Consider the following 25,764-nt stretch of genomic DNA (forward strand, 5'->3'; position numbering starts at 1 on the left):
CACATAAATAAATCCTACAACAGAAATAAAGTTGTTTTGTAAGACTTCTAAAAAAAGTAGCTAAAGTAATAATACCTTAAAATCTGACATTTCACACTTTCTACAAATAAATCATTAATTCGTCATAAACTACATTTTCACTTAAATTTTATTCTGATTTATTGTACTTACATTATTTAATAACTATCATTTTAAAAATTAAAGAGCTCTGTGATTTAGTTATGCATGTACACAAAGCAAATTATTTAAATAGATTGACATTAATATACATATTAAAAAGGAATACTAACAGAGGTTATATTCTGCATTGAACAAAGGTAATCATTTGAAAAGCTGTATAATCTAGACATTTTCATTCTAGTCATATACAGAATAGCTAATGTTTTATAAGAGGAAAAACAAATTAAGCTATTTTATTGTAGTGTTAAGTAATTTTATAGAAGAGATGAGTAAAATAAGAAAAAAATCATCTATTATTCAGTGTACCTCGTAATTTTATAACCCATTAATTTTTTTTAATTGCATTTTAGGTTTTTTATATCTGAACATATTGCTTGAATTAAGGTTGAGTTCTGGTCTTAGCTGACCCTTAAACATCCAATTAACATTTCCTATTTTACTATTTATCAGACTTGCTCACACTTTGATATATACCACTGGTGTTCTTATGAAAACTATATGAGGTTACAGGGAAAAAATGTAAAGGGTATTTCTTCAAATAACAGAGGCCTGTTGGGGAGTTGGGGGTAAAAGGAAGGAGAGCATTAGGGCAAATACCTAATGCATGCAGTGCTTAAAACCTCAATAACAGCTTGATAGGTGCTGTGTAAACAAGCTGCATGTTCTGCACGTGTATCTCAGAACTTAAAGTAAAATTTTTTTTAAAAAGTACATGACATCCAAAAAAATAAATAAAAAATAGATAAATCTATAATTTCCTAGTTAAAAACAATATTTTATGTTAACAGAACTTTTCCATGAAATCTAATAATTATGTCTATTCATGTTAAAGTACAGCCGTGGGTCAGAACATTGGCAGGTCTGGAAGAACCCTATAGCAATGTATATTTCCAGAGATCATTTCACTAATGTAACAGTACAACTCAGTTTCTCCAGTCCAACTCAATATATATGCCCACAATGACCTCAGAAACAAGCTTTGAAGGATGGAAAAAGTTAAAACCTCATTTTATACCATAATATTAAATAAATAAAAGGAAATAAACCCAGCCAAGTTTGCCAATGTAACTATCTTAGGCAAATTCATAACACAGCTAGTCCTTAGTTGCGGAACTCAAGATCCACTTACCTTGAAAAGCAGCCGCATTTCGAGATATTAGAAACTTTAAGGTAGAGCTGGATGTTTGAAGCAACTGCTGCATATCCTGGCGAGATGCAATTTGATATCTCTCCTCCATCTTTCTGGTGCAGCATGTAGGCTTTTTGGATATGCAAACCTGAAGATCAGGTCCTGGAACACACATTTTTCAGAATGATTACCTGTCCATTTAACAAGTATTACATGTTATATGTCAGGTGTTATGACCAGTCCTGCACACAAAGAACTCACAATCTATGTGAGGAATTGATTTACTAGAGCACGTGCCATAAGAAAGTTGATCTCTTGCCCATCAACACAGTCGTGAACAAAATATTCTAAACCATGAACTCCTTGCTCAAATATTCTATTAACTTCTTGGTCAAATATTAAGTATGTCCACTCAATAGAAAGTAAATTATTATGTAAGTATAGAGCTCAATCAAGAAAAATACTTTTTGTGCTTATCAATTCAGCCAAAATTATTTGGAATAAATATGTTACAGATAATTATGTGGGCTAAAACAATTGCTTTTCATGGGAAAATGAACTGAATTTTGAATATCACATAAAGGTCAAAAAACTTGACCCGATTTCTCAGCTGCTTGTGCTGCTTGTGAAGCAGCCTATCTCTGCAATGATGACAGGCTAGGAGATCAATCCCCCGTGGGCCCACTCAGTATCCAAGATTCCACTCACTATGTAGCTGGCAAGAAACAATTCCCACCACTAACTGCACTTTTTAGTTGTACAATCATATTTAGAAAAATCCTGTAAAGATACAGATTACATGAAATGCAGTTATTAATACGTGAAATGTAAGAGTTATGGTTGCAAAAAAAACCTTTGCTAGTGTCACTAAGCTCTCATCCTGGTAGGGACCCAGGACAAGCACCTTTATGCACAGCAGATATGCTAGAGGACAAAGAGGAAAAGATGTCCACATCTTTACAGAGAGTTAGTGCCAAAAGAGGAAACCCTGATTAAGAGAGTTGATGTGATCCCCAGGGCATTCCAAGGCTACCAGATTATATGTAAAGCTCACGACAACTTTATTTACATCATGGCCTAATAAAATACGTTTATTTCTTTACTTTAGAAAAGAAGAATTGTGGCCCTTAATCTCTGGGAGTTTCACAGGTTCCACATTAGTTCTTCATCAACCAATTTTAGATCAGCAAAATATGTGCATGCACACAGACACACACACAAAATGCGTGCACTTAACAGCTACCTTGCAAAGCTCTTCCTACTTTTTCACACAGAGTTGGCCTCAGGTCTCACATTTCCAAAAGTTGGTTCTGGGTCAGATGAAAATACGTGAAACCACTCTGAGCTTCGTGTCAACATGGGACACCAAAATCTCTAACAATTTCAGCTATGGTTTGTTTAAGTAACCGAAATAACACATGACAGAATTTGAGCATTTACAAAAGCTAAGAAGCATAAAATATTCATAAGAGTCACAGTAGGTAACATTTTGGCAATTCTTTTTCACTTATCTTACCTAATGTTACATAAGAGCAAATTCTAGTTCAAAGAGTAAAATTGTTTAAAAGAAAACAAAGCTATCTTTTGAGCTTTATTCCAGAAGGATTGAGGAATTAGCATTCAGAGAAAAGCAATAATGGAGATTGGGGAAAAGAACCAATGAATAAATATTAAAGTATATAAAAATGTTTAGTGTAGGAAAGACTGCTGAGGCATAAAAAGAACAATAACAGCAGATCATAGCAAATACCTCTTCGGAATTTAAATATCTAACACTGTTTTGTTAGATCAATTCCTAAACATGGCCTGTGAAGACCCCCAAGTGGTAATCTCTCCTTTCCTCTCTCCCTCTGCAGTCTCATCTCCCGAAACACTGGCCACTGTACTCTTCCTGTCACACTCTGGCCTTATTTCATCTCTCCATGTTCAGCAAGCTCTCTCTGCCACATGCTCTTCTCTCTGTCTCAGACACTCTTACCCTAACTGTTCTCATGCACACACGCAACAAACCCTCACTTATTTCATCCACAACTACTTCTTCTTTAGATCTTCACTCAGTCTTCCCAAGGGAAACTTTCCTTAAGCCCCCAGACAGCTCAAGCCCCTATTACACATTCCTGGAGAACTACATACCTCTCCATTGCACTTACCATGGTTGCAATGTTATACTCTTTAATGTAATTACTAATTAATTAGTCCCCTTTAATATTGTAAAGCTCCACACAGAGGATTTTTTGCTAATGATCATATCCCAATTGCCCAGCACATTGCCTAAGACATCAGAAACACTCAATTTTTATTCATTAAACCAATAGTTAAGAATCTGCCATATCTATGCATTATCTCACATCGACCCTGTGATAGAGGTGCCATTACTGCTACAGTTTACATATGAGGAAATTGAGGCATAGAGAGGCTTGAAAATGGTCCAGCATCCAATGCCTACATACCACAAAATGGTAGAGCTGGTGTTTGGAAATAGGCAGGCTAATTCCCAAGCTGTATTCTTCATCATGAGTCCACTGAGAGGAAAACAACTGTCTTAAGTCCGTAAATAGTTTGTTTATAGACAAAACTGGCCATTTTCTACTTCCGTTTTGAAAGAAGGTATCTGTTTGGTAAGTTGCAAGAAAATAAATTTGAGGTCAAGAATTACCCAAGGAGTTTTACTTAAAATAAAATAGGCTAAAATATACAGAGGTCCCATTTGCTTTTTTGCCCAAACTTCAAATGGTATAAAGTACACCTTTTGTGATGTGACAAATTGCCTCACCTGCGATTCTAAACATGATGTAAAGGGGAAACCATCATGTCTCAGCAGTAACTCTGAGTAAGCATTTATAGCAATCTAGACACCTTAGCATAAGTAACTTCCTCAAGTTGGTGACAGTCTGCATGGATTAATTCAGTCTTTCAAGTAGAATCTTGGACATTTGTAATGACAACATTAAACTAAATTCCAAACCAAATCAAGACTATACTTCAAAGATGGACTTATCTCTCCTTGGCACATTTCCAGCAGTATCACCTATAAGTTATGCTTAAACAGTTTAGAGTTGGGGTCACAGTGAAAAGGGAAAAGAGTTGACAGGAAATGTGTTCCCTTAGTTATTATATCAGTCCAAAACACAGACAAGATGAACAAAGCCCTCAGGGAAAGAACCACCTCTTACGTTTTGTTCACAGTAGCAGCACAAAGGGCATAAGATGTCAGGTGAAAAAAAAAGCCCAGGCTCCTATTGTAAATAGCACAGGCATCATAAGAAAGCAAAGCTAGAGTAAACCCAGATACTATTATACATGGTAACAAGGGGTATTTGAAGATACTTGTGCCTGGCTTCAAGGAAGATAGCATGATCCCAGAATTCTATGAGACAGCAAGAGTACACAACCCAGGCTCTGGAGTGGCAGTCATGTTTCTAAACAGTAAAATCGAACTCCAAAATAAATAGGGTACTAAAAATAAAACAGCATGTGCCTCAATGAAGGAAACTTCAACCAGAATTGTGGCAGTGTTTCTGAATTCTCAACCAGAAGCAGCAGTAGTGGTTAATAAGTCTTCTTTTCTGTTCTCTAGCATAAGAAATTTACAGATGGCTACCTGCTTGTATATTTTTAACATGTTAAAATAGGAACATCAAGCAGCATTCGGGAAATTAAGGTAGCAGTGGCAGTGGCAGTATAGTTTTCACTCTCTCCAAATCCCCACATAAAACACAGAACTAGAAAACAAACCTCCAAAAAACAAAAACAACATTAGATGACATGATATCCCCACTAACTTTAAAATACAAACAGAACGGGGGGAAACGAGCAATAGGCACAAGATCCTCACGGTATCAGAGCAGGGCACAGGGTAGAAGAACGATGCAACGGAGCAATGTCTGAAGGATCTGAGATCAGGAGATCAGGAGAACCCTGGTCTCAGATAGTGAGAAATAGTGAGCAGGAGTCACAGGAAAGCACAGCAGACCCACCTGAGAAGAGAGTAGCTCCCCACCTTATCCGTGGTTCCACTTTCTGTGCTTTCAGTTCCCCACAGTCAATCACAGTCTGAAAATATTAAATGGGAAATTCCAGAACTAAAAATCTCCTAAGATTTTGGCCAGGTGCGGTGGCTCACGTCTGTAATCCCAGCACTCTGAGAGGCCAAGGCAGGTGGATCATTTGAGGTTAGGAGTTTGAGACCAGCCTGGCCAACATGGTGAAAACCCATCTCTACTAAAAACACAAAAATTATCCAGGTGTGGTGGCATGCACCTGTAATCCCAGCTACTCAGGAGGCTGAAGCAGGAGAATCGCTTGTACCCAGGAGGCGGGGGTTGCCATGAGCCAAGACTGCACCACTGTACTCCAGTCTGGGTGACAGAGCGAGACTCTGTTTGGAGGGGGAAAAAAATCTCATAAGGTTTAAATTGCTTGCTATTCTGAGGAGCATGATGAAATCTCATGCCCTTCTGATCCGTCCCACCTGGACTGTCAATCATCCCTCTGCCCAGGAGATCTTGGCTGTCCATGCTCCCCTCCCATTGGTCACTTCCTAGCCCTCTTGGTGGTCAGATCCACTGTCCTGGTAGGGCAGTGTTTGTGTTCAAGTAACTTGTATTTTACTTCAAAACGGCTCCAAAGCACAAGAGTAATAATGCTGGCTATCTGGATTTGCCCAAAGTGCTTCACTTAAGTGAAAAGGTGAAAGTTCTTCAGTTAATAAGCAAAGAAAAAATAATAACATGCTAACTTTACTAAGATCTACATAAGAATGAATATTCTATCCAAGAAGCTGTGAAGAAAGGAAAAATAATTTGTGCTAGTTTTACCATCGCAACTCAAACTGAAAAGTTAAGGTCACAGTGTGTAGGTCCTTAGTTAAGATGGAAAAGGTGGGTGTCTTGAGACACGGTTTGTAGGTGAAAGACATCAACAGAAACATGTTCCGACTGACAACGACTGGGTTTGGTTCCATCTGAGGCTTTGGGGACCTACTGTGGGTCTTGGAACACTTCCCCCACAAGCAAACGGGGACTCCTGTAGCAGCCGAAACTGGGAGAATTTTGCCCTCTCAATCATTAAATGTGTTTAATCAACCCACGATAGAATGGAAGGAACAAGAGCAGCCCCCACCCCAGTAAACTCTCAAGCAGGTATAGCAGGGCTCCTTTCCAGGACAGAACCACACACAGAAGAGAAAATTCTCTAAGTGGAATCAAAATTCAACAGAACAAGGATTCAAGAAACATAGGAAAAGTCTAGCCCAAAGAGCAAAAAAAAAAAAAAAAAAAAAAAAAAAATCCAGAAAATAACATAAAACAAGCTGCCATATTTTTAAACACTACACAAAAACAACAGAAGAGGCAGCTCTGCAATGTTCGAGAAGCTACGCTGAAGCCTGCCTCAGTCAAAATGTTCAGAAAACAAACACTAGCTTCATGTCAAATGAACAACAAAAAATATTGAGGTCAATACTCGGAGTTATTATAATAAAAAAGAGAATAAGGAACAGAATAATATCCCACAGACGAGAAGACATATGCCAGAATGGCATGCTCCTCTCCAAAAAAGATCAAACACTTAGCCATACTGTTTCAAAACAAGCTTAAAGGAAATGACACAAAATGTGAAAGAACAACATATATCAGAATTTAAAAACTCAGATATGAGGTGATAGTACTCAGGAAAAAACTAAAGATAAAAGAAAATAGACCTAAATGAAGACTTACCAGAAGGAACACAGGAGCCAACCACGCAAACAAAATGCCTTAAGAGAAACAGAAAATGAAAAATAAAAATTTTTAAAAATCAAAAAGAATGAAAGAATTTGAAAGATAATGACAACAAATACCAAAGTGAGATACTGATCATATAAGCCCTGAAGAAAAAACATGGGATAAATATGAAAACTTGTACTTTATGTCATCTGAAATTGTTGTGAGTGTTACATGGGATAAACAAGCAATTTTGGAATGTTCTAATTCTGTCCTCTAATTCTATCCTGTATTCTTGAAAATCAGGATTGTTAGTGTGGAAGAATGGTGATATGGACATGATAAAGAAGTTAAGTACAACTCTGTAATCTTGAATTTGAATTAGAAGTACTAATATAAACTCATGGAGAATTTTATCTTTAAAAAGTATATAATTAGGTCGGGCGTGGTGGCTCACATCTGTAATCCCAGCACTTTAGGAGGCTGAGGTGGGTGGATCACGAGGTCAGGAGTTCGAGACCAGCTTGACCAACATGGTGAAACCTTGTCTCTACTAAAAATACAAAAATTAGCTGGGTGTGGTGGCACACGTCTATAATCCCAGATACTCAGGAGGCTGAGGCAGGAGAATTGCCTGAACTTGGGAAGTGGAGGTTGCAGTGAGCCAAGATTGTGCCACTGTACTCCAGCCTGAGTGACAGAGTGAGATTTCATCTGAAAAAAAAAAAAAAAAAAAAAAAAAAGGGTATATAATTCCTTGCAGGGCATGGTTGGTCACACCTGTAATCCCAGCACTCTGGAAGGCCGAGGCAGGAGGATTACCTGAGGTCAGGAGTTTGAGACCAGCCTGGCCAATATGGTGAGCCCCCGTCTCTACTAAAAATATAAAAAATAAGCCAGGTACAGGGGCACATGCCTGTAATCCCAGCTACTAGGGAGGCTGAGGCAGGAGAATTGTTTGAACCCAGGAGGCGGAGGCTACAGGGGGCTGAGATTGTAACACTACATTCCAGCCTGGGCGACAGAGAGAGACTCAGTCTCAAAACTAAAACAAACAAACCAAACAAAGTATATAATTTCTATCTTCCCTGAAAAGACCCCAAAACAATGACTAACCAAATGGCAAAGGGCATTCCTCATGCCCAGATTATGGCCTTGAAGTACCATCTCCTGAAGAAGAAATCAATGCATCTTGAAGAAATGGCTCATTTTTCTGGGGCAGAAAATCTGTCAGATGACAGTCTAACTAAAATATCTTATGCACCAGATAGCAAAGAAGCTATCAAATTACTACCAGGCTGTACCAAAAGAACACAGGGGCTGTGTTAGTCTGCTTGGGCTACCATGAAAAATACTACGAACTGGAGCTTAAACAACAGAAATTTATTTTCTCACAGTCTGGAGGCTGGAAATTTAAGGTCAAGGTGCCTACCAGGTGGGTCTCTCGTCAGTTTGCATATGACCACCTTCTCTCTGGGCCCTCACATGGCCATTTCTCTGTGCACACATACTCCTTGTGTCCCTTCCTCTTCTTCTGAGGACAACAGTCATACTGGATTAGGGTCCTACCCTTGTGGCCTCATGTAACCTTAATTATCTGCTTAAAGGCCCCATCTCTAAATATAATCACACTGGGAGTTTTAATATACATTCTGGGGAGATACAATTTTGTTCATGAAAGAAGCCACCTTCAAAATGTTTACAGTGGCCAAATATGAGACGATCTGAGCTTCAATAATAATTATAATGGATTGTAACCAATCAAATATGCTTATATCCATGGGACTGTATGGATTTTTTGAAGTTTATCAGCTTTAGAGGATGATGAGGGAAGTTTACATTAATCTGCAAAATAGTAAATAAAAAGAAGCAAATATGTAACCTTCTCGATATAAACTGTACCAGTAAATAACCAAACCACAGATGAGAGAAGGCTGTCTTCACAATAAATAAGAGAAATAATAAAATTTGAATGTCACCATTAATCTCCAATGAACTGATAAATACAAGCATTAAGCAACAGGAGCTGCTAAAATCACAGAGACAACCAGACCTAAAGTGCCTCCTATAGTCCTTGTCAAATACTCACTGAAGTCTTGCCCAAGGAGTCAACCCTGAGTCTCATCTAGTCTCCGGACCCAACTGCCAAACTGGAAGAAACCCAAAGCACTAAGGAACATTTTTGTTTGCCACCACGAGAATTCAGCCAGCAATATACACACTGGAAAACTCTGACAGCCAAATGGTCCACAGATTCTCAAAAAATGTATAAGGAAAAGAAAGAGATGGAGGGAGACCTGGCATGTTAAAAGAGTTACACAAAGTAATCAAGTTACACAAAGTAATCAGTTACACAAAGTAATCAGTTACACAAAGTAATCTGTTGCACAACACTGTGCTTACAATTAGCAATACGATAACATACACTTAAACGTGTGTTAAGAGCGTAGATGTCATGTTCTATATTTTTTTTATCACAATAAAAAAAGAGAGACATGGAAGATACAGCAAATGTTCTTTCAAAATGAGCAACACATGGAAGTGATAAAAACTACTTTTTAATAACAAAAAAAGTGTAAAAATAGTATAGCAGTGACTTAGTGATAAGAAAATATTTTGTTCACAGAATGGGACTCATGGAAGGACTTTGAAGATACTGACAAAAGTTCAAGTTTTCAACCTGGGTGGTGGTTTCAAGAGTGTTCAACTTATAATAACTTATTAAGCCACACATTTGTGTGGCTTCCTGTATCTGTACTTTATTTTATAATAAAAATATTTTTAAAGTAGGATTGCTGGTTGATAATACACATTCTCCTTTTATTTCAACATTTGCCTCTCCTCTAGTTAACTTACAGGATTTTTATAATTGTAGCACATGTTAGTTTTGTTGATGGTAGACATAAAGAAGAGTCTTTGGTTCCAATACACTGAGGCCAAAACATACTTATATTTACCAGAGTGGATGTTACATGTTATGAAATACCAAATGCTCACCAGATGAAAACAGGGCCTTGAAATTCTCAACAGAAAAATGATAATCGGTCAACTTACGCCTCCTACCTTTTCTGAGACTCTTCTTTCCATACATTCGAGAACTGAGAGAAGTTTTGGAAATGTTGTAATGGCAGAAGGGTTTTGACTGAGACACATGTAATCCTACATCTATGTAGGATAAAAAATACTTAAGACCATTAACCTAGAACAATCTGCTGACAGCCAGCCAGCATCTGTGCCTCCTCCTGGAATTTTCTTGGAAAATCCAGGAAAGCAAAGGTCCCAGGAAAACAAAGCTTTTCTCTCTTCTGGTGAAAATGAATTTGATGGTGCAAAAATTCAAGGTTTGCAAATGCCACAGTCATGTTCAAGCTCACAGTAGAGTCTGGATATACCATAATTTCTTCAATCACCTGCAATATAAAGAAATCTAGCCAATACAATAGCAATAATATTTCCAGGGTAATAGCAGGCCAAACTGTTCTACTTTCTTCTGTGATTTATTTCACAATTTCAAAGGGACTTCATACTAAATGAGGGTCTGTAAACAACTCTTCAATGGCTACTCAAGTTCCTTGCACTGAAGTAAAAATGAACCTTATTATGTCCCAGAAACAAAAAGGGTCTGACTTGCAGTGTGGCTACACTATTTTACAGATAGCAACCATTAACTCTGGGAAAATACAACAGACTTAAAACCCTAGAGCGTGGACAAAAGAGGAAAGATTCTGAGGAGGAGTCAATATTGGGAGGAAGAAAAAAGCAGGGGATTCGTTTTCTCTTTGTGGCTTTTAGCCTGAAGATATTCTATGGGCAAAGTGACTTGAGTAGAAAATGCATAGATTTTCTGGACTGAAGAACTAGAAGACAGAGATTGGGGCAATCAGAGTTTCTAGAAAGTGAAGAGGAAATACCAGGGAAGAGAAGGCCAGAGATCAGGAACCCCGGTTTCTGTGTAAACTCTGCCCAATCTCTGGCCGACGCCTGAACCACACTTCACATAACTAGAGCAATCTATAAGCAGCCTAGCTCTTGGCAAGCTAAGGATGAAGGAACTGAATGAAAATTACAGTTGTTGCCCAAGAGACACTGTTGACAGTTTGAGCCCAAACCAGTTAAATTACTCCTAAGACAAACATATCAAAACTCTTTAGAGGAATATAATAAAATCCAGAGTTACAATATTATATAACATTCACAGTGTCCAAGGGACAATCTAAAATTACCGGACTTATGAAGACTCAGTATAGCATGACCCTATTCAAGAGATAAGCCAACAAATTAAGGCCAACCCCAGATGTTAGAATTAACAGAAAAAGGCTTTAAAGCAGCATTACAACTATCTCCAATGAGGTAAAAGAACGTAAACTCAGAATAAATTATACGACAGAGATTCTCCATGGGAAAAAGAAACGGACATTCTGTCACTGAAAAATATAATATATGAAATGAAAAGTTCACTGTATGAGCTTGAAAGCTGAGTAGAGATGACAGAGGAGAGTCAGTAAACTTGAAGATAGATCAATAGAAAATATGTGATCTGAAGAAGAGAGAGAAAAAGATTAAAAATAAATAGATTGTAGATAGATAGAGGAATGAAAGGAACAAGACTGTGCGATAATAGCAAAAAGTCTAACATAGGTAAGATTGGAGTCCCAAAGGCAAGAAGAGAAAAAATGGGGCTGGTAAAAGATTTCATGAGGAAATTATTATAAATTTCTCAAATGTGGTGAATACCACAAATTAACAAATTTAAGAAGCCCATTGAACCCCAAGCCAAATGAATACAAAGAAAATCATGTCTAACAACAATTATAGTCAAATTAATAAAAATTTAAGAGAAAAAAGGCAAGAATCTCAGGAAGCAAAGAAAGGGGAGAAAAACAGGAAATTAGATTGGTTCACATGGGCCTTGTAGATCACACTTAAGAAAAATTTTATTGCAATAATGATAGCAACTTGATTACAATGACAGAAGTAACCTGATTTCATTTGTTTCTTAAAATTTCACTCTAATGATTATTTTGAAAATCCATATTTCTGTGCTGCAAATGAGAGTTATGACTAAGGTGAGAGTAAGAAATGGGTAAGTTAGATATATATACAGAAGGTAGAAGATAACTTGGAGAACAATGCCTTGAATAAGATTTGGCAGGTCAACTAACACAACAACAGAAACTCAACACTGCATGTTCTCACCCATAAGTGGGAGTTCAACAATGAGAACACATGGACACAGGGAGGGGAACATCACAAACTGGGGCCTGTCAGGGGGTGGGGGACTGGGGATGGGGGACTAGAGGAGGGATAGCATTAGGAGAAATACCTAATATAGATGATGGGTTGATGGGGGCAGCAAACCACCATGGCACATGTATACCTAAGTAACAAAACTGCACATCCTGCATGTGTACTCCAGAACTTAAAGTTTAAAAAAGAAAAAAAAAAAAAACATTTGGCAGATGATAGAGAGAGGGGAATCAAGGATAATCCTTAGATTTTTAGCCTGAGAAACTACATAAATTATGAGTACCATCAAGAGAAAAGAAAAATAAACAAGCAACAGGTTTGCAATGAAAAAAACAAAATTCAGCTTTGGAAATAAGGCTAATAGACACCCAATTAAAGATACAGAAATGATATTTGAATATGCAAGTTTGGAGCCCAGGAAAAAGATGCAGATTGATAATATAAACTGGGACACTTGAAAGAAATGATGATATCGAATACTGAGAATGTTTATAAGATCACCTAAGGAGAAAGTTTAGTTAAGGAAGTTTAGCAGTCTCTCAATTTTAGCACTACTGATACTTGGGGCGCTAGATAATTCTTTTTAGTCAGGGAGCTGTCTTGTACCCAGTAAGATGCTTAGCAGCATTCCTGAACTCTACCCATTAGATGCCACTAGCATGTGTATGCACACACACCAACTGTAACAACCACTTCCTGTTGAGAACCACCGGCCAAACAAAGCTAGAGTCATGCCAGTATGAATTGGAGCAGAAGGGGAAGCCTTCAAAAGAACCCAAGAAGTAGTCAATGGAGTAGGAAAAAAAAAAAAAAAAGAAAAGAAAAAACCTTAAGAAAAATATGGTTTATTCAAGCGTTTCATTTTGCTTTCCTGAACATTTGTTTATGTGTATTTGATTGGTACTACTTCCCTCCCAAGATTATGAGCTCCAATAGGATAAGAACCACCTTGCCCTTCTTTCCAAGTGACTACTATACTACCTGGCACAAAAGGTCTTCAGGAAAGTGTTAGCCTTCTTCCCTTTCTCCCTAAGTGCACATATATTTTATAAGAAACCTAATAAGGCATTGTCTTAGCTCAAAATGAATGAGATCATTTTAAATATATATAAGAAGAATATATTGCTGAGGACATAAAAAACTGGTTCAGTAAATCATTTGAAATAGCATTTGTAGCTATTGTATTTATATTTTTACAAATATATTTCCTTAACAATGTAGTGCTGTAATTTATAGATTCATCTTTTTAACTTCACAAAATACAGGCACTGTTCTATAAAAGTATATATTGATATTATTCATTAAAATAAAAAAATCAGAAGTGTATTAAGTGTTGAGCCATTATGAGTTTTATTGTTCTGGATTCAATAAAAATAAGTAACATTTGGAAACTGACAAATTCAGACAAATAAGGAAGTAAGGTCAAAATAATAGTCACAGTTGAAGAGTAATACTGTCCCTCATATACATATATATACATTTATTTATAAACGGCATCACTGATACTTCAACAGATTGAGTGCAGTTTTTCCAGCAATGGTCGATTAATGTTCACACAAAACCACATACTTAAGTTTTAACTTTTATAATCAATCAAGAGCATATCTAATATAAAAAGATATATTCTGTGCCCATTAATTCAAGCAAAGGTATGCTAAACAGAATGCTTTCTCAAACTTGAAGTCATGAATTTGAAGTCAACAAGTAAGATTCTGCTACAGGTTAACCAGCTTAGGAGACAAAAGGCCTACACACACACACACACACACACACACACACACACACACACACACACACCCCAGCAGCAGCAGCAGCAGCAGCAGCAGCAACATACCCAACTGCTTGAGGGATGAAAAAATTCATTGCAGTCTCATTCCCTAAGTTTTAAAAGAGACGTCAAATTATTCTATAGCTTTTTTGCACACTCACCAGAAAGACTATCTGAATAACCAACAACCCACACTATTTCTCTAAATGAAACCATACCCATGTGTCCCAGCTCCTGCAATCTGAGTTAAAGTTATTCTGAACTATCCAGCACATGAAATTATGCATTGCCTCTTGCTTTTCAATGATCGATTTGTTTCAGCTGATCTATAAAGACATTGCTGGTAATGAAGTTAGAGGTGAGGTGGAAAGAAACTTTCAACCATAAATGTAGCTCAGACCAAAATTATTTTTCAAGCTACAACAGACACTTCCTTTGGCATCAGCCCACCTCATAATAAGCCCATTTTCTCTGAGAACAGCTCTCTCAACATTCCCTGTCCATGGGAGAGGCACGCACCAGCCATACGTGTGTAATGTGACCCCACAATTCTGATTAGTTTGTTGACCTGAAGGTGAATTTATGACTCAAACAGAACCAATTGGATTTTTTCACCTGGGAACTTAGAATTATAACAAAGCTTAGTCTGTCTGTGATCAGAGTATTTTATGTATAGTTAAGAGACAAGTGCCCATTCTATTTCAGCATGGACACCAAAAACAGCAAATGAAATAGAGAAAAGACAGGAAACCATCAGAGCTTTCTAAATTTCCTGTTTTAATTCTTTTCTGAGTCCCAATAAATAGCTAATATATTAGTTAAAAAGTAGTAGAACACAAGTTGATCAGCACATTATATGGAAAGATCTAGGAATCCTAAAATACGCAAGAGTGGAAAATCCAGTCAAACCAGATGCTGACATTGTGGGTGGGGAAGCAGAACGGTTTTGAGTACAGAAAGGTGACTGATACTCACAACTGTCCCATCTCAATCATCAGGGTTTTTTGTGTGCCCAGAAATAAATAAAGTATTGAAAATAAACTGTAGGCTGGGCACAATGGCTCATACCTGTAATTCTAGCACTTTGGGAGGCCTAGGCAAGAGGACTGCTTGAGCTCAGGAGTTTGAGACCAACCTGGGCAACACGGCAAACAAAATCCCATCTCTACAAAAAATAGAAAAATTAGCCAGGCATGGTAGTATGCACCTGTGGCCCCAGCCTCTCAGGAGGCTGAGGTGGGAGGATTGCTTGAGCCCAGGAGGTCAAGGCTGCAGCAAGCTGTGACCATGTCACTGCACTCCAGCCTAGGTAACAGAGAGACCCTCTCTCAATCAATTATTCAATACATAAATTCTATTACTTGGCACATCACCAGCTCTATAATAGGGAACCCCCACTACCACCATGTTTAACATACACATTAATGGAAATTATGTATTGCCCAGATGCTTGCAAATAAAAATAAACAAAAATCCAACCCAAACTGGCAAAAAAAATATAAGGGTTTAATTGGTCCAGAAAACTAAAAGTATAGAGTAAGTATAATGTTAGTCACCATTAACATAGCTGCTTAAACAGTTTCACAGAAGGCTTCTCTTCCTCTCTGCCTTTCCACTGTCTTCCATAGACTTTGCTTCATCCTGAGTTTCTCTATAGTGAGCACCCTTGGGAAATCTGCCTCGAGTAGCACAATGGCTGCCGTGATTCAGTCCACGCCAGTCAGAAGAGGAGAAAATACCCTTAAGCCAGTCCTTACAGAAGAAGAAAAACCTCTCTTGGAAGTCCCAGTAAACTTCTCTTCATATTTTATTAACTTTGCTGGCTTAAGAGTCCATACCTAAATAAGCACGGTGGCTAAAACACGAGGTAGGTTGATTGGTTTAAGCCAATTAGGAGCTGTCTTCCCAAGGACACACTTGGCTATCTGTGTGGCTAACCCTGGACCTGAGGTATGCCCATCTGACTATAGTCAGGTCAAAGAGATGCAAATCTCATGGCATCTCCTTAAAAATATAAGTGCCTGAATTTCTCCTGTTCCCACCATCCTCTTTTTCCCCTCTGGCTTTCTAGAGGAACCTTAGAAGCCACATATCCAGTATGGCAGAATCACCGTGGCAGCCCTGGGCTGTTCAACTCTTGAAGGTGTCAAAAAGAAAAAGAAAAAAGTTATTTAAGCCACTGTATATTATGGTCTCTGTTGCAGCATTTTAGCCTGTTCCCTAGAAACATAGTTCCTTCACTCTTGCACTTTTCCATCTTTTGTACTGTTGCCAGAGTATATAATCTAACACAGAAATATGACTGTGCTATCCCAGATTAAAACTCTCCCATGTATCCTTGCTCCACACAACAGTGTTTCTGAAATTTTTTAAGTGGTCTATGGATCTTTGCATTACAACCATGAAAGAGGAGAAGGCAAACTGCTTCATGAAAATGAAGATTCCCAAGAAGGTTGAAATCAGGATGTCTTGGAGATCTTTATCTCCAAGGGTTACCACAAATGTTTGTTTTCCATAATGTATAGTGAGAGCCACTGACCTTTGCCCTGTCTCACACCATCAACTCTAGTGTTACTAACTCACCTGGAATCCTCTGATCAAAGTGTTGTTCCATCACTTCCATAACTTTATACTATTTCTCCCCCAGGTGAGAATACCCTTGACATCTCTCTTCTTCTAATCCTTCTACTAAACATTCTCTCATCTTTCCATATTCAGGTCATTCTTTTCTGAGATCCCATGTTAGAATTAACCAATCTCTACTTGGATCCCCATTCAAACCTGTTCCACTCAGTATGATCACCTTTAGAATTTTTTATAACTTTATTTCATATCTCCTTCTCTCCTCTAAACTGTCATCTTCTTGGGAACATAGACCATGTAATATTTCTCTTTTATCCAGCAGCTAATTAGTGTTTGTTAAAGACAAACAAACAATAAAGTATGAAAAAAAAAAACAATTATCTGTATTAGTCTATGAGTTGCCTTGAAGAGCAACTTAAATTTTTTTTTTTTTTTTTTTTGAGACGGAGTTTCGCTCTTGTTACCCAGGCTGGAGTGCAATGGCGCGATCTCGGCTCACCGCAACCTCCGCCTCCTGGGTTCAGGCAATTCTCCTGCCTCAACCTCCTGAGTAGCTGGGATTACAGGCACGCACCACCATGCCCAGCTAATTTTTTGTGTTTTTAGTAGAGACGGGGTTTCACCATGTTGACCAGGATAGTCTCGATCTCTTGACCTCGTGATCCACCCGCCTCGGCCTCCCAAAGTGCTGAGATTACAGGCTTGAGCCACCGCGCCCGGCTGCAACTTAAAATTTTTAAATAAAACAGATGCCACGCCAGGCACAGTTGTTCACACCTGTTATCCCAGTACTCTGGGAGGCCTAGGCAGGCAAATCACTTGAGGCCAGGAGTTCAAGACCAGCCTGGCCAACATGGTAAAACCTCATCTCTGCTAAAAATATAATAATTAGCCAGGTATAATGGTGGATGCCGGTAATCGCAGCTACTTGGGAGGCTGAGGCATGAGAATCACTTAAACTCAGGAAACAGAGGTTGCAGTGAGCTGAAATCATGCCACTGCACTCTAACCTGGGCAACAGAATGAGGCTCTGTCTCAAAAACAAAACAAAACCTAGATGCTCATAAACTAGATAGATTTTTAAATATAAGTAAAACAAGATTTTTTCCTAAAACAAGCTTGAAAGTGGTATGCTGTATGAAAAATGTCCCTAGAAAAGCTTTATGTTCAAATAAGCACTGGTTCCCTTAGAATGACTTAAAACTTAGCATTAACAACCAAAAAAAAAAGCCTTTCAAATTTCTTCAATTTAGACTTTAAAAACATACGGGAAGTTCTCATCAAATGATAAATAGTGACAGCAACAGGAGGCAGACAAATTCCTAAGTAGACAGGGACAGGTCCCTGTTGAGTGAAGCTCAACCTTCAAGCCAAGGTAGTCTGAAGCCTGAACGTCAAACTACCAGTTTGGAATAGAGTTCACACACTGGAGAACTTCCATTTTCATTTGGTGCACTAAGCCCCTGATTGGTCCTGGGCCAAGGTTCAAGGCCAAGCCTTCACTTCAGCCCCAGATTGGCTCTTTACACTGCTGTACCTCATTCTGAAGGATACTTTTTCCAAGCCTATCCATAAACAAATCAGCATGCATCTCCCTATTCTAAGCTCATTAATACCCCAGACTCAACCTCACAGCCAGCAACCCACCTTTGGGTCTCCTCTCGCTGCTGAGGGCTTTCTGTCACTCAATAAAATTCTACTCTGCCATACTCACTCTCTAGTGAATGCATACCTCATTCCTCTTGGTTATGAGACAAGAACTCACAACTCACCAAACTGCATGAGTGAAAGCTGTAACACTCACTGAACTATGGGAGTGAAGAAACTGCAACAATAAGATAGCAGATAAACACACTGTATTAGTCCATTTTCACATCATTATAAAGACCTACTCAAGACTGGTCAATTTGTATAGACAAGGGGTTTAATTGACTCACATTTCTGCATGGCTGGGGAGGCCTCAGGAAACTTAAATCATGGCAGAAGGGAAAGAGACACATCTTACACACGGTGTCAGGCAATAGATACTTTATGTGTCAGCTCAGGAAAAACTACCATTTAAAAAACCATCAGATCTTGTGAGAATTCACTCACTATCACAAGAACAGCACAGGGAAACAGCCCCATAACCTAATCACTTCCCTCCAGCTCTCTCCATCAACATCTGGGGATTACAATGCAAGATAAAATTTTGGGTGGGGACACAGCCAAACCATGTAATTCCACCCTGGCCCCTCACATATCTCATGTCCTCACCTTTCAAAACCAAACATGCCTTCCCAATAGTCCCCAAAAATCTTTACTCATTCCAGCATTAACTCAAAAGTCCAAGTTCAAGTCTCATCTGAGACAAGGCAAGTCCCTTTATCTATGAGCCTGTAAAATCAAAAACAAGTTAGTTACTTCCAAGACACCATGGCATTGGGAAAATGTTCCCATTCCAAATGGGAGAAATTGGCCAAAACAAAGGGGCTATTGGTCCCATGCAAGTATGAAACCAGGCAATGCAGTCATTAAAATTTAAAAGCTCCAAAATGATCTCCTTTGACTCCATATCTCACAATAAAGTCACACTGATGCAAGAGGTGGGCTCCCACCATCTTAGGCAGCTTCACCCCTGTGGCTTTGCAGGGTGCAACGCCTTCCTGGCTGCTTTCACAAGGTGGCACTGAGGGTCTGTGGCTTCTCCAGGCTCATGGTGCAAGCTGTCAGTGGATATACCATTCCAGGGTCTATAGGACTGTGGTCCTCTTCTCACAGCTCCACTAGGCAGTGCCCCAGTGTGGACTCTGTATGGGGGTTCCAAGCAGAGGTTCTCCATGAGGGATCCATTCCTGTGCAAACTTCTGCCTTGACATCCAGGCATTTTCATAAATCTTCTGAAATCTAGGCTGAAGTTCCCAAACCTCAATTCTTGACTTCTGTGCACCTGCAGGCCCAATACCACATGGAAGGCAGCCGAGGCCTGGGACTTGCACCATCTGAAGCAACAGCCTGAGTTGTACATTGGCCCCTTTTAAGCACATGTGAAGGTTAATATTTAGTGTCAACTGACTAGATTGAAGGATGAAAAATATTGTTCCTGGGGGTGTGTGTGATGGTATTGCCAAAGGAGATTAACATTTGAGTCAGTGGACTAGGAGAGGGAGAATCACTCGGTTGGAGTGGCTGGGATGCATGGCAGCAAGTCATGAGGCTGCACATAGCACTGGAGCCCTAGGCCCTGCCCACAAAACCAATTTTTTTCCTTGTAGGACTCCAGTTCTGTGATGGAAGGGGTACCGTGAAGGTCTCTGACATACCCTAGAGACATTTCCCAACTGTCTTGGTGGTTAACATTTGGCTCCTCGTTACTTATTCAAATTTCTGCAGCTGGCTTGAATTTCTCCCCAGATAATTGGTTTTTCTTTTCTAACACATTGTCAGGCTGTAAATTTTCCGAACTTTTAGGCTCTGTTTCCCTTTTAGACATAAGTTCCAATTTCAGTCATCCCTCTCAAGTTCAGAGTTCCACAGATCTCTAGGGCAAGGGCATAATGCTGCCAGTTTCTTTGCTAAAGCATAGCAAGAGTGACGTTTGCTCCAGTTCCCAGTAAGTCCCTCATATCCATCTAAGACCACCTCAGCTTGGACTTCCTTGTTCACATCATTATCAGCATTTTGAAAACCATCAACAAGTCTCTAGGAAGCTCCAAACTTTCTCACATCTTCCTGTCTTATTCGGAGCCCTCCAAACTACTCCAACCTCTACCCATTACCTAGTTCCAAAGTCACTTTTACATTTTTTGGTATCTTTAAAGCAGTGATCCACTCACCATTGTATCAACTTATTGTATTATTCCATTTTCACATTGCTATAAAGACATACCCGAGACTGGGTAATTTATAAAGAAAAGAAGTTTAATTGACTCACTGATCCTGATGGCTGGGGAGGACTCAGGAAACTTACAGTCATGGCAGAGGGGGAAGAGGCGATCCTGATGGCTGGGGAGGCCTCAGGAAACTTACAATCATGGCAGAGGGGGAAGAGGCACAACTTACATGGTGGCAGATGAGAGAAAGAACAGTGAATGGTGAAGGGGGAAGAGCCCCTTATAAAACCATGAGATCTCATGAGAATTCACTCACTATCATGAGAACAGCATGGAGGAAACTGCCCCAATGATCCAATCACTTACCTCCAGCTCTCTCTCTAAACACCTGAAGATTACAATTCAAGATGAGATTTGGGTGGAGGCACAAAGCCTAACCATATCACACACTATTCTGGTTTATTCAGAAACTTACAAATTCCATCTTACAAAGTATTTGGAGTTAAGATTAAGTTTGTCAGAGTTTTAAAAGGGAAGAAAAGTTTTTGGTTTTTGTAATGCTTCTTCAGTGCTGAGAGACTCAGGAGTCCCAATGGCTTAGGGAAGGATCATCATCAGAAAGGTGCTGCAGAGCAGGATGTTTCAAGGCTCCACCCAATTTTTATTACTGTGTTTCTGTTGGCTCCAGGGTAATGCTTCTTTCTCCAGCTAGTACTCCTGCCTTTATTATGGGCAACTTTTGCACAAGACTTGCTTAACACAGCATGCCAGCCTTGTTAGAATACATATACTCTGTAAATTCCAATATATGGAGCACTTTGTTTTTTTATTATACTTTAAGTTCTGGGGGACATGGGTAGAGTGTGCAGGTTTGTTATCTAGGTATACATGTGCCATGGTGGTTTGCTGCATCCATCACCCCGTCGTCTACATTAGGTATTTCTCCTAATGCTATACCCCCCAGCCCCCCACCCCCTGCTATCCCTCCCCTAGCCCCCTTACCCCCTGACAGGCCCCAGTGTGTGATGTTCCCCTCCCTGTGTCCATATATTCTCATTATTCAACACCCACTTATGAGTGAGAACATGCAGTGTTTGGTTTTCTGTTCTTGTGTCAGTTTGCTCATAATGATGGTTTCCAGCTTTAGCCATGTCTCTGCAAAGGACATGAACACATCCTTTCTTATCACAATTAAAAAAGAAAATTTCAGGCCAATATCTATGATGAACATTGATGTGAAAATCCTCAATAAAATACTGGCAAACTGAATCCAACAGCACATCAAAAATCTTATCCATCATGATCAAGTCGGCTTCATCCCTGGGATGCAAGGCTGGTTCAACAAACTCAAATCAATAAACATAATCCATCACATAAACAGAACCAAAGGCAAAAAGCACATGATTATCTCAACAGATGCAGAGAAGGCCTTTGATAAAATTCAACAGCCTTTATGCATATCGAACACTTTAAGAGATATCAGTATAGTCAATACTTTTCACTCTTACTGTCTCATGGCCCACCCTCTCTACAGGCTTCTATGATTCTAAGCCAAAAGTTGTTAGCTAAACTGTACTGAGGGTGAGAGTCCTTCTTTCTGAGCAAGTCTTCTCTTACAAGCTACAGCAAACTGTAAGCTTATTGGATTTTCTCTCATTCCTATCTTCCATGAACTTCATCACACAGATATGTGTCAAGCATTTTGGTGTTGGCGAATATTCCATGGAAGTATTCAACAAAGGATATATATTTTTGTTTTATCCCTTCATTCACTTTTACCATAATTTGGAGGATGAGGAAGGAAAAAAAAAGGAGAGTTAAAAAATTAGTCTTCTGAGGTTCACATTGGTATTATTATTCCCTTCATAATACTAATTAGGATACAATTAGTATCCTAATGATTAAAACATGCACTTTTATAATTTGGATACAATTTCTGAAGAGGCATGTCAGCACAGTGTACAATTATTGAAAGAGACCATCACATCCCAAAATAACTGTGAGGAGTTCTTTATAACCTTTAGAGAAGTTTCCACCCCAGGCTACAGAAGAAAATAAACTAACAGATTCTGTGAACAGAAGCTAAGAGAAAAAGGTCAATGATGCTAAAATCCTTGGAAGTGTTTGTTTATCAGTTCACCTCCTGGTGACTATGGAAGATGATGTTAATTTGTAATGATTGGTAGAAATATGCTCATGATAGCATAATGGTGCCTCATAGAACAGATCATGAGTTGATTCTCAAGATGGCAAATTCTCCATTTTAAGATGTCAAAAGATGCCAACATAAATTATTTACACATTATTTTGGAGGGGGGGTGTTAATGCATTTTCACATTGCTATAAAGATACTACCCAAGACAGTAATTTATAAAAGAAAGAAGTTTAATTGATCACAGTTCCACATGGCTGTGGATGTCTCAGGAAACTTATAATCGTGGCAAAAGGGGAAGCAGGAACTTTCTACACAAGGTAACAAGAGACAGAAGAGTGAAGAGTTCCTTATAAAACCATCAGATCTTCGGAGAACTCACTCACTATCTCTATAGCAGCATGGGGGAACCGTCCCTACAATCCAATCACCTCCCACCAGGTTTCTCCCTTTACACATGGGCATTAAAATTATAGATGAGATTTGGGTGGGGACACAGAGCCAAACCGTATCAGGGAGCAAGTAGATTGTATTAAATGCACACATTAATAAGATTATTTCACAAAAGATTGAAAGGTAAATTGAAAAATAATCACAGAAAGGAAAAACTAATGGTAGTTATGCTGCTGGCTCTGAGGGTAAGAAGGAATAAATAGCTTTACATGCTGAAAGCCAAGTCCCCAAACCTGAGACTCCTTCTTGGTATCCTAATTTTGAAAAGCAAGGTCACAGAAGAACTGTGATTCAGTAACTAAGGCAGATTACAGTTATATTCACCAAATATAAAACAGACATCCATCTTTGACTATGGAAAATGGTTGTTTTATTACCAGGCAAAATAAAATGTTAATATGTAGAGTGCAAAAACTAAAGGATTAACAAAGAAAACTCACAAGTATGAAAGCTCACTAGACTGAGATAACAGAAAGGATTGGATTGCCAAATCTGATGCATAGAATCAGAAATCTTTTTTATTTATTTTTTTATTTTTAGACAGAGTTTTACTCTTTTGCCCAGGCTGGAGTGCAATGGTGCCATCTTAGCTTACTGCAGTCTCTGCCTCTCAAGTTCAAGGATTCTCCTGCCTCAGCCTCCCAAGTAGTTGGGATTACAGGCATGAGCCACTATGCCCAGCTAATTTTGGATTTTGGGTAGAGATGGGGTTTCTACATGTTGGTGAGACTGGTCTCGAACTCCTGACCTCAGGTGATCCACCCTCCCTGGCCTCTCAAAGTGCTGGGATTACAGGTGTTAGCCACCGCACCTGGACCTAGAGATCTTACCCAGTATCACAGTTTACTAATAATCCTAAGGATCATGAGGCACAGGAAATGCAAGAAGTCTGAGGCCATCCCTGCAGCTCCCCAGGATCTTTCCTTGCTACTTTGGAATAAACTCAGGCCTAAATTTAACCACTCACCTGTTCGTTAAAGATAAAAGGTCATTGGGTCATGAAATATCTCTTGTAGTGTAACTAACAGTAACACAACATTAACATTTTCATGTGGTCCATGACTCATCAATCCAAAAATTCCAGGTTTGTTTACCATAAGCAGCAACAAACTAGGTACATACTGCTAAAAGCATTCCATAGGTAATGGCCATCAGGAGGATCAATTCACATCTTTAAAAGTTTTGATCTCATCATTTCTTCTATTCTAACAACATATCTCACTTTCAATCTAATATCTTATAAGCACGCACAATTTTATTTCTCACGGCACAGAAATAGTTGCCTCTACAATTTGTCCTTCCCTGGGCAGGATGACTCCAATTCCATATGGAGTCTTCTCTCAGTTAAAGAAAACTCACCTACTGGCTTATTACTAATATCATTATACAATCTATTCTACAGGAATCCATGAAAATTTTATTGTTCCTTTCTCTCTCTAATAATGGCTGTGAATCATGTTGATTGAATTATTCCTTGTAATAGCTAATAGTAAACTCGAAGTCAAAATTTTCAGCCTAGTTCAAAGTGTTGAGGCCTTATTCTGCTAAAATAAAATGTACATATATTTTGTGTCCTAACCTTATACCTAATTCCATAAAATTTTTACTATTCTTAGTTTGGGGATTATTTTTATTCTTGTGTTCATATTCATTGTCCCACTATTATTATTTTCAGATTATATGAACCTCTGTACATTCATTAAAACTAATATCAAAAGAGCTAGAATATAAATACACACATAAAATAGAAAGCTACAGCTAACTGAGAACTATTAAGACATTGAATTGCTTGATTCCTTCTGGCTCAAGTTATTAGCTATTCTTTAAGTTTTATAACTCACATACTAATAAAAGGGTCTTACAGCATAAGAATATATTAACCAGGTAGTGAGAAGTATACATCATATGAATAGCTACACAAAACACGCAGTGTAATTAAGGTCATTCAAAGTGTCATGAATGCAAGGTCGGTATGCAACTTTTGTTTTTCAGGACTGATTTCAGCTGTATGTACAACTGAAAAGATGCATCAGAAATATCTTAACAGGTTCCTGTTACAAGATAAGCAGAAGAAAGTAATCATATTGATACTGATTTTACCTCAAATAACTTTGGAATCCACTTCTTTCTTTTGGCACTACAACCACTCTAATCTCACACCTGAAAAGAAGTATTAAAGGGATATCCTACAGAATAAAAAGGTATTTTTATTAATGTAAATTTGATCGTGACACTTCTGCTAAAAGATCTCCCAGGGTTTTCTTCTGCTCTTGGAATGAAATCCAAGACCCTTAACAGAACTAGAAAATCTGCCTGTGACTGCTGCCTCTCATTCACCTTTCCTTCTACAATCACCCCATCACTTTATTACCTACAGACATATTCATGAAGCGTATACTATGCAAAACAAATACCAGAAGCACAATCTATATTCTGGCCTTTTCTACAGAATCAACCTCTTGAAAGGGTAGTCTGCATTACTGTTTCCACTTCATGCTTGTGTCAATTCTACAATCTGAATTCTGATCCCAGCACTCCTTGGTAAATGCATATACCTAGGTAAGTGGAGAACACCTACTCACCAAATGCAAGAGATATTTATCTATTTCTAATCACCAGTGACGTCTCTGTGGACTTTGACTCAATTTATTCCCCAGTTCTCAAAATCCTTTCTTCTTGACTTCTAGATACCACTGGATTATCTTTAGCCTCCTATTCCTTTAAGACTTCTATGGCTG

General features: G+C 38.6%; 1 protein-coding gene across 1 annotated transcript in view; it reads right to left on the bottom strand.

The window, feature by feature from the left end:
• Window positions 1-25,764, bottom strand: part of GPC5 (glypican 5) — a 1,382,768-nt gene that overhangs the window by 1,337,052 nt on the left and 19,952 nt on the right. Inside the window, exon 2 of the mRNA XM_010338876.3 lies at window positions 1,310-1,471. Coding sequence (XP_010337178.3) covers window positions 1,310-1,471 — 162 coding nt within the window. The remainder of the gene's footprint in view (window positions 1-1,309; window positions 1,472-25,764) is intronic.

This window comes from Saimiri boliviensis, chromosome 16 (genome assembly GCF_048565385.1).
Source record: "Saimiri boliviensis isolate mSaiBol1 chromosome 16, mSaiBol1.pri, whole genome shotgun sequence".
Taxonomy (NCBI): Eukaryota; Metazoa; Chordata; class Mammalia; order Primates; family Cebidae; genus Saimiri; species Saimiri boliviensis.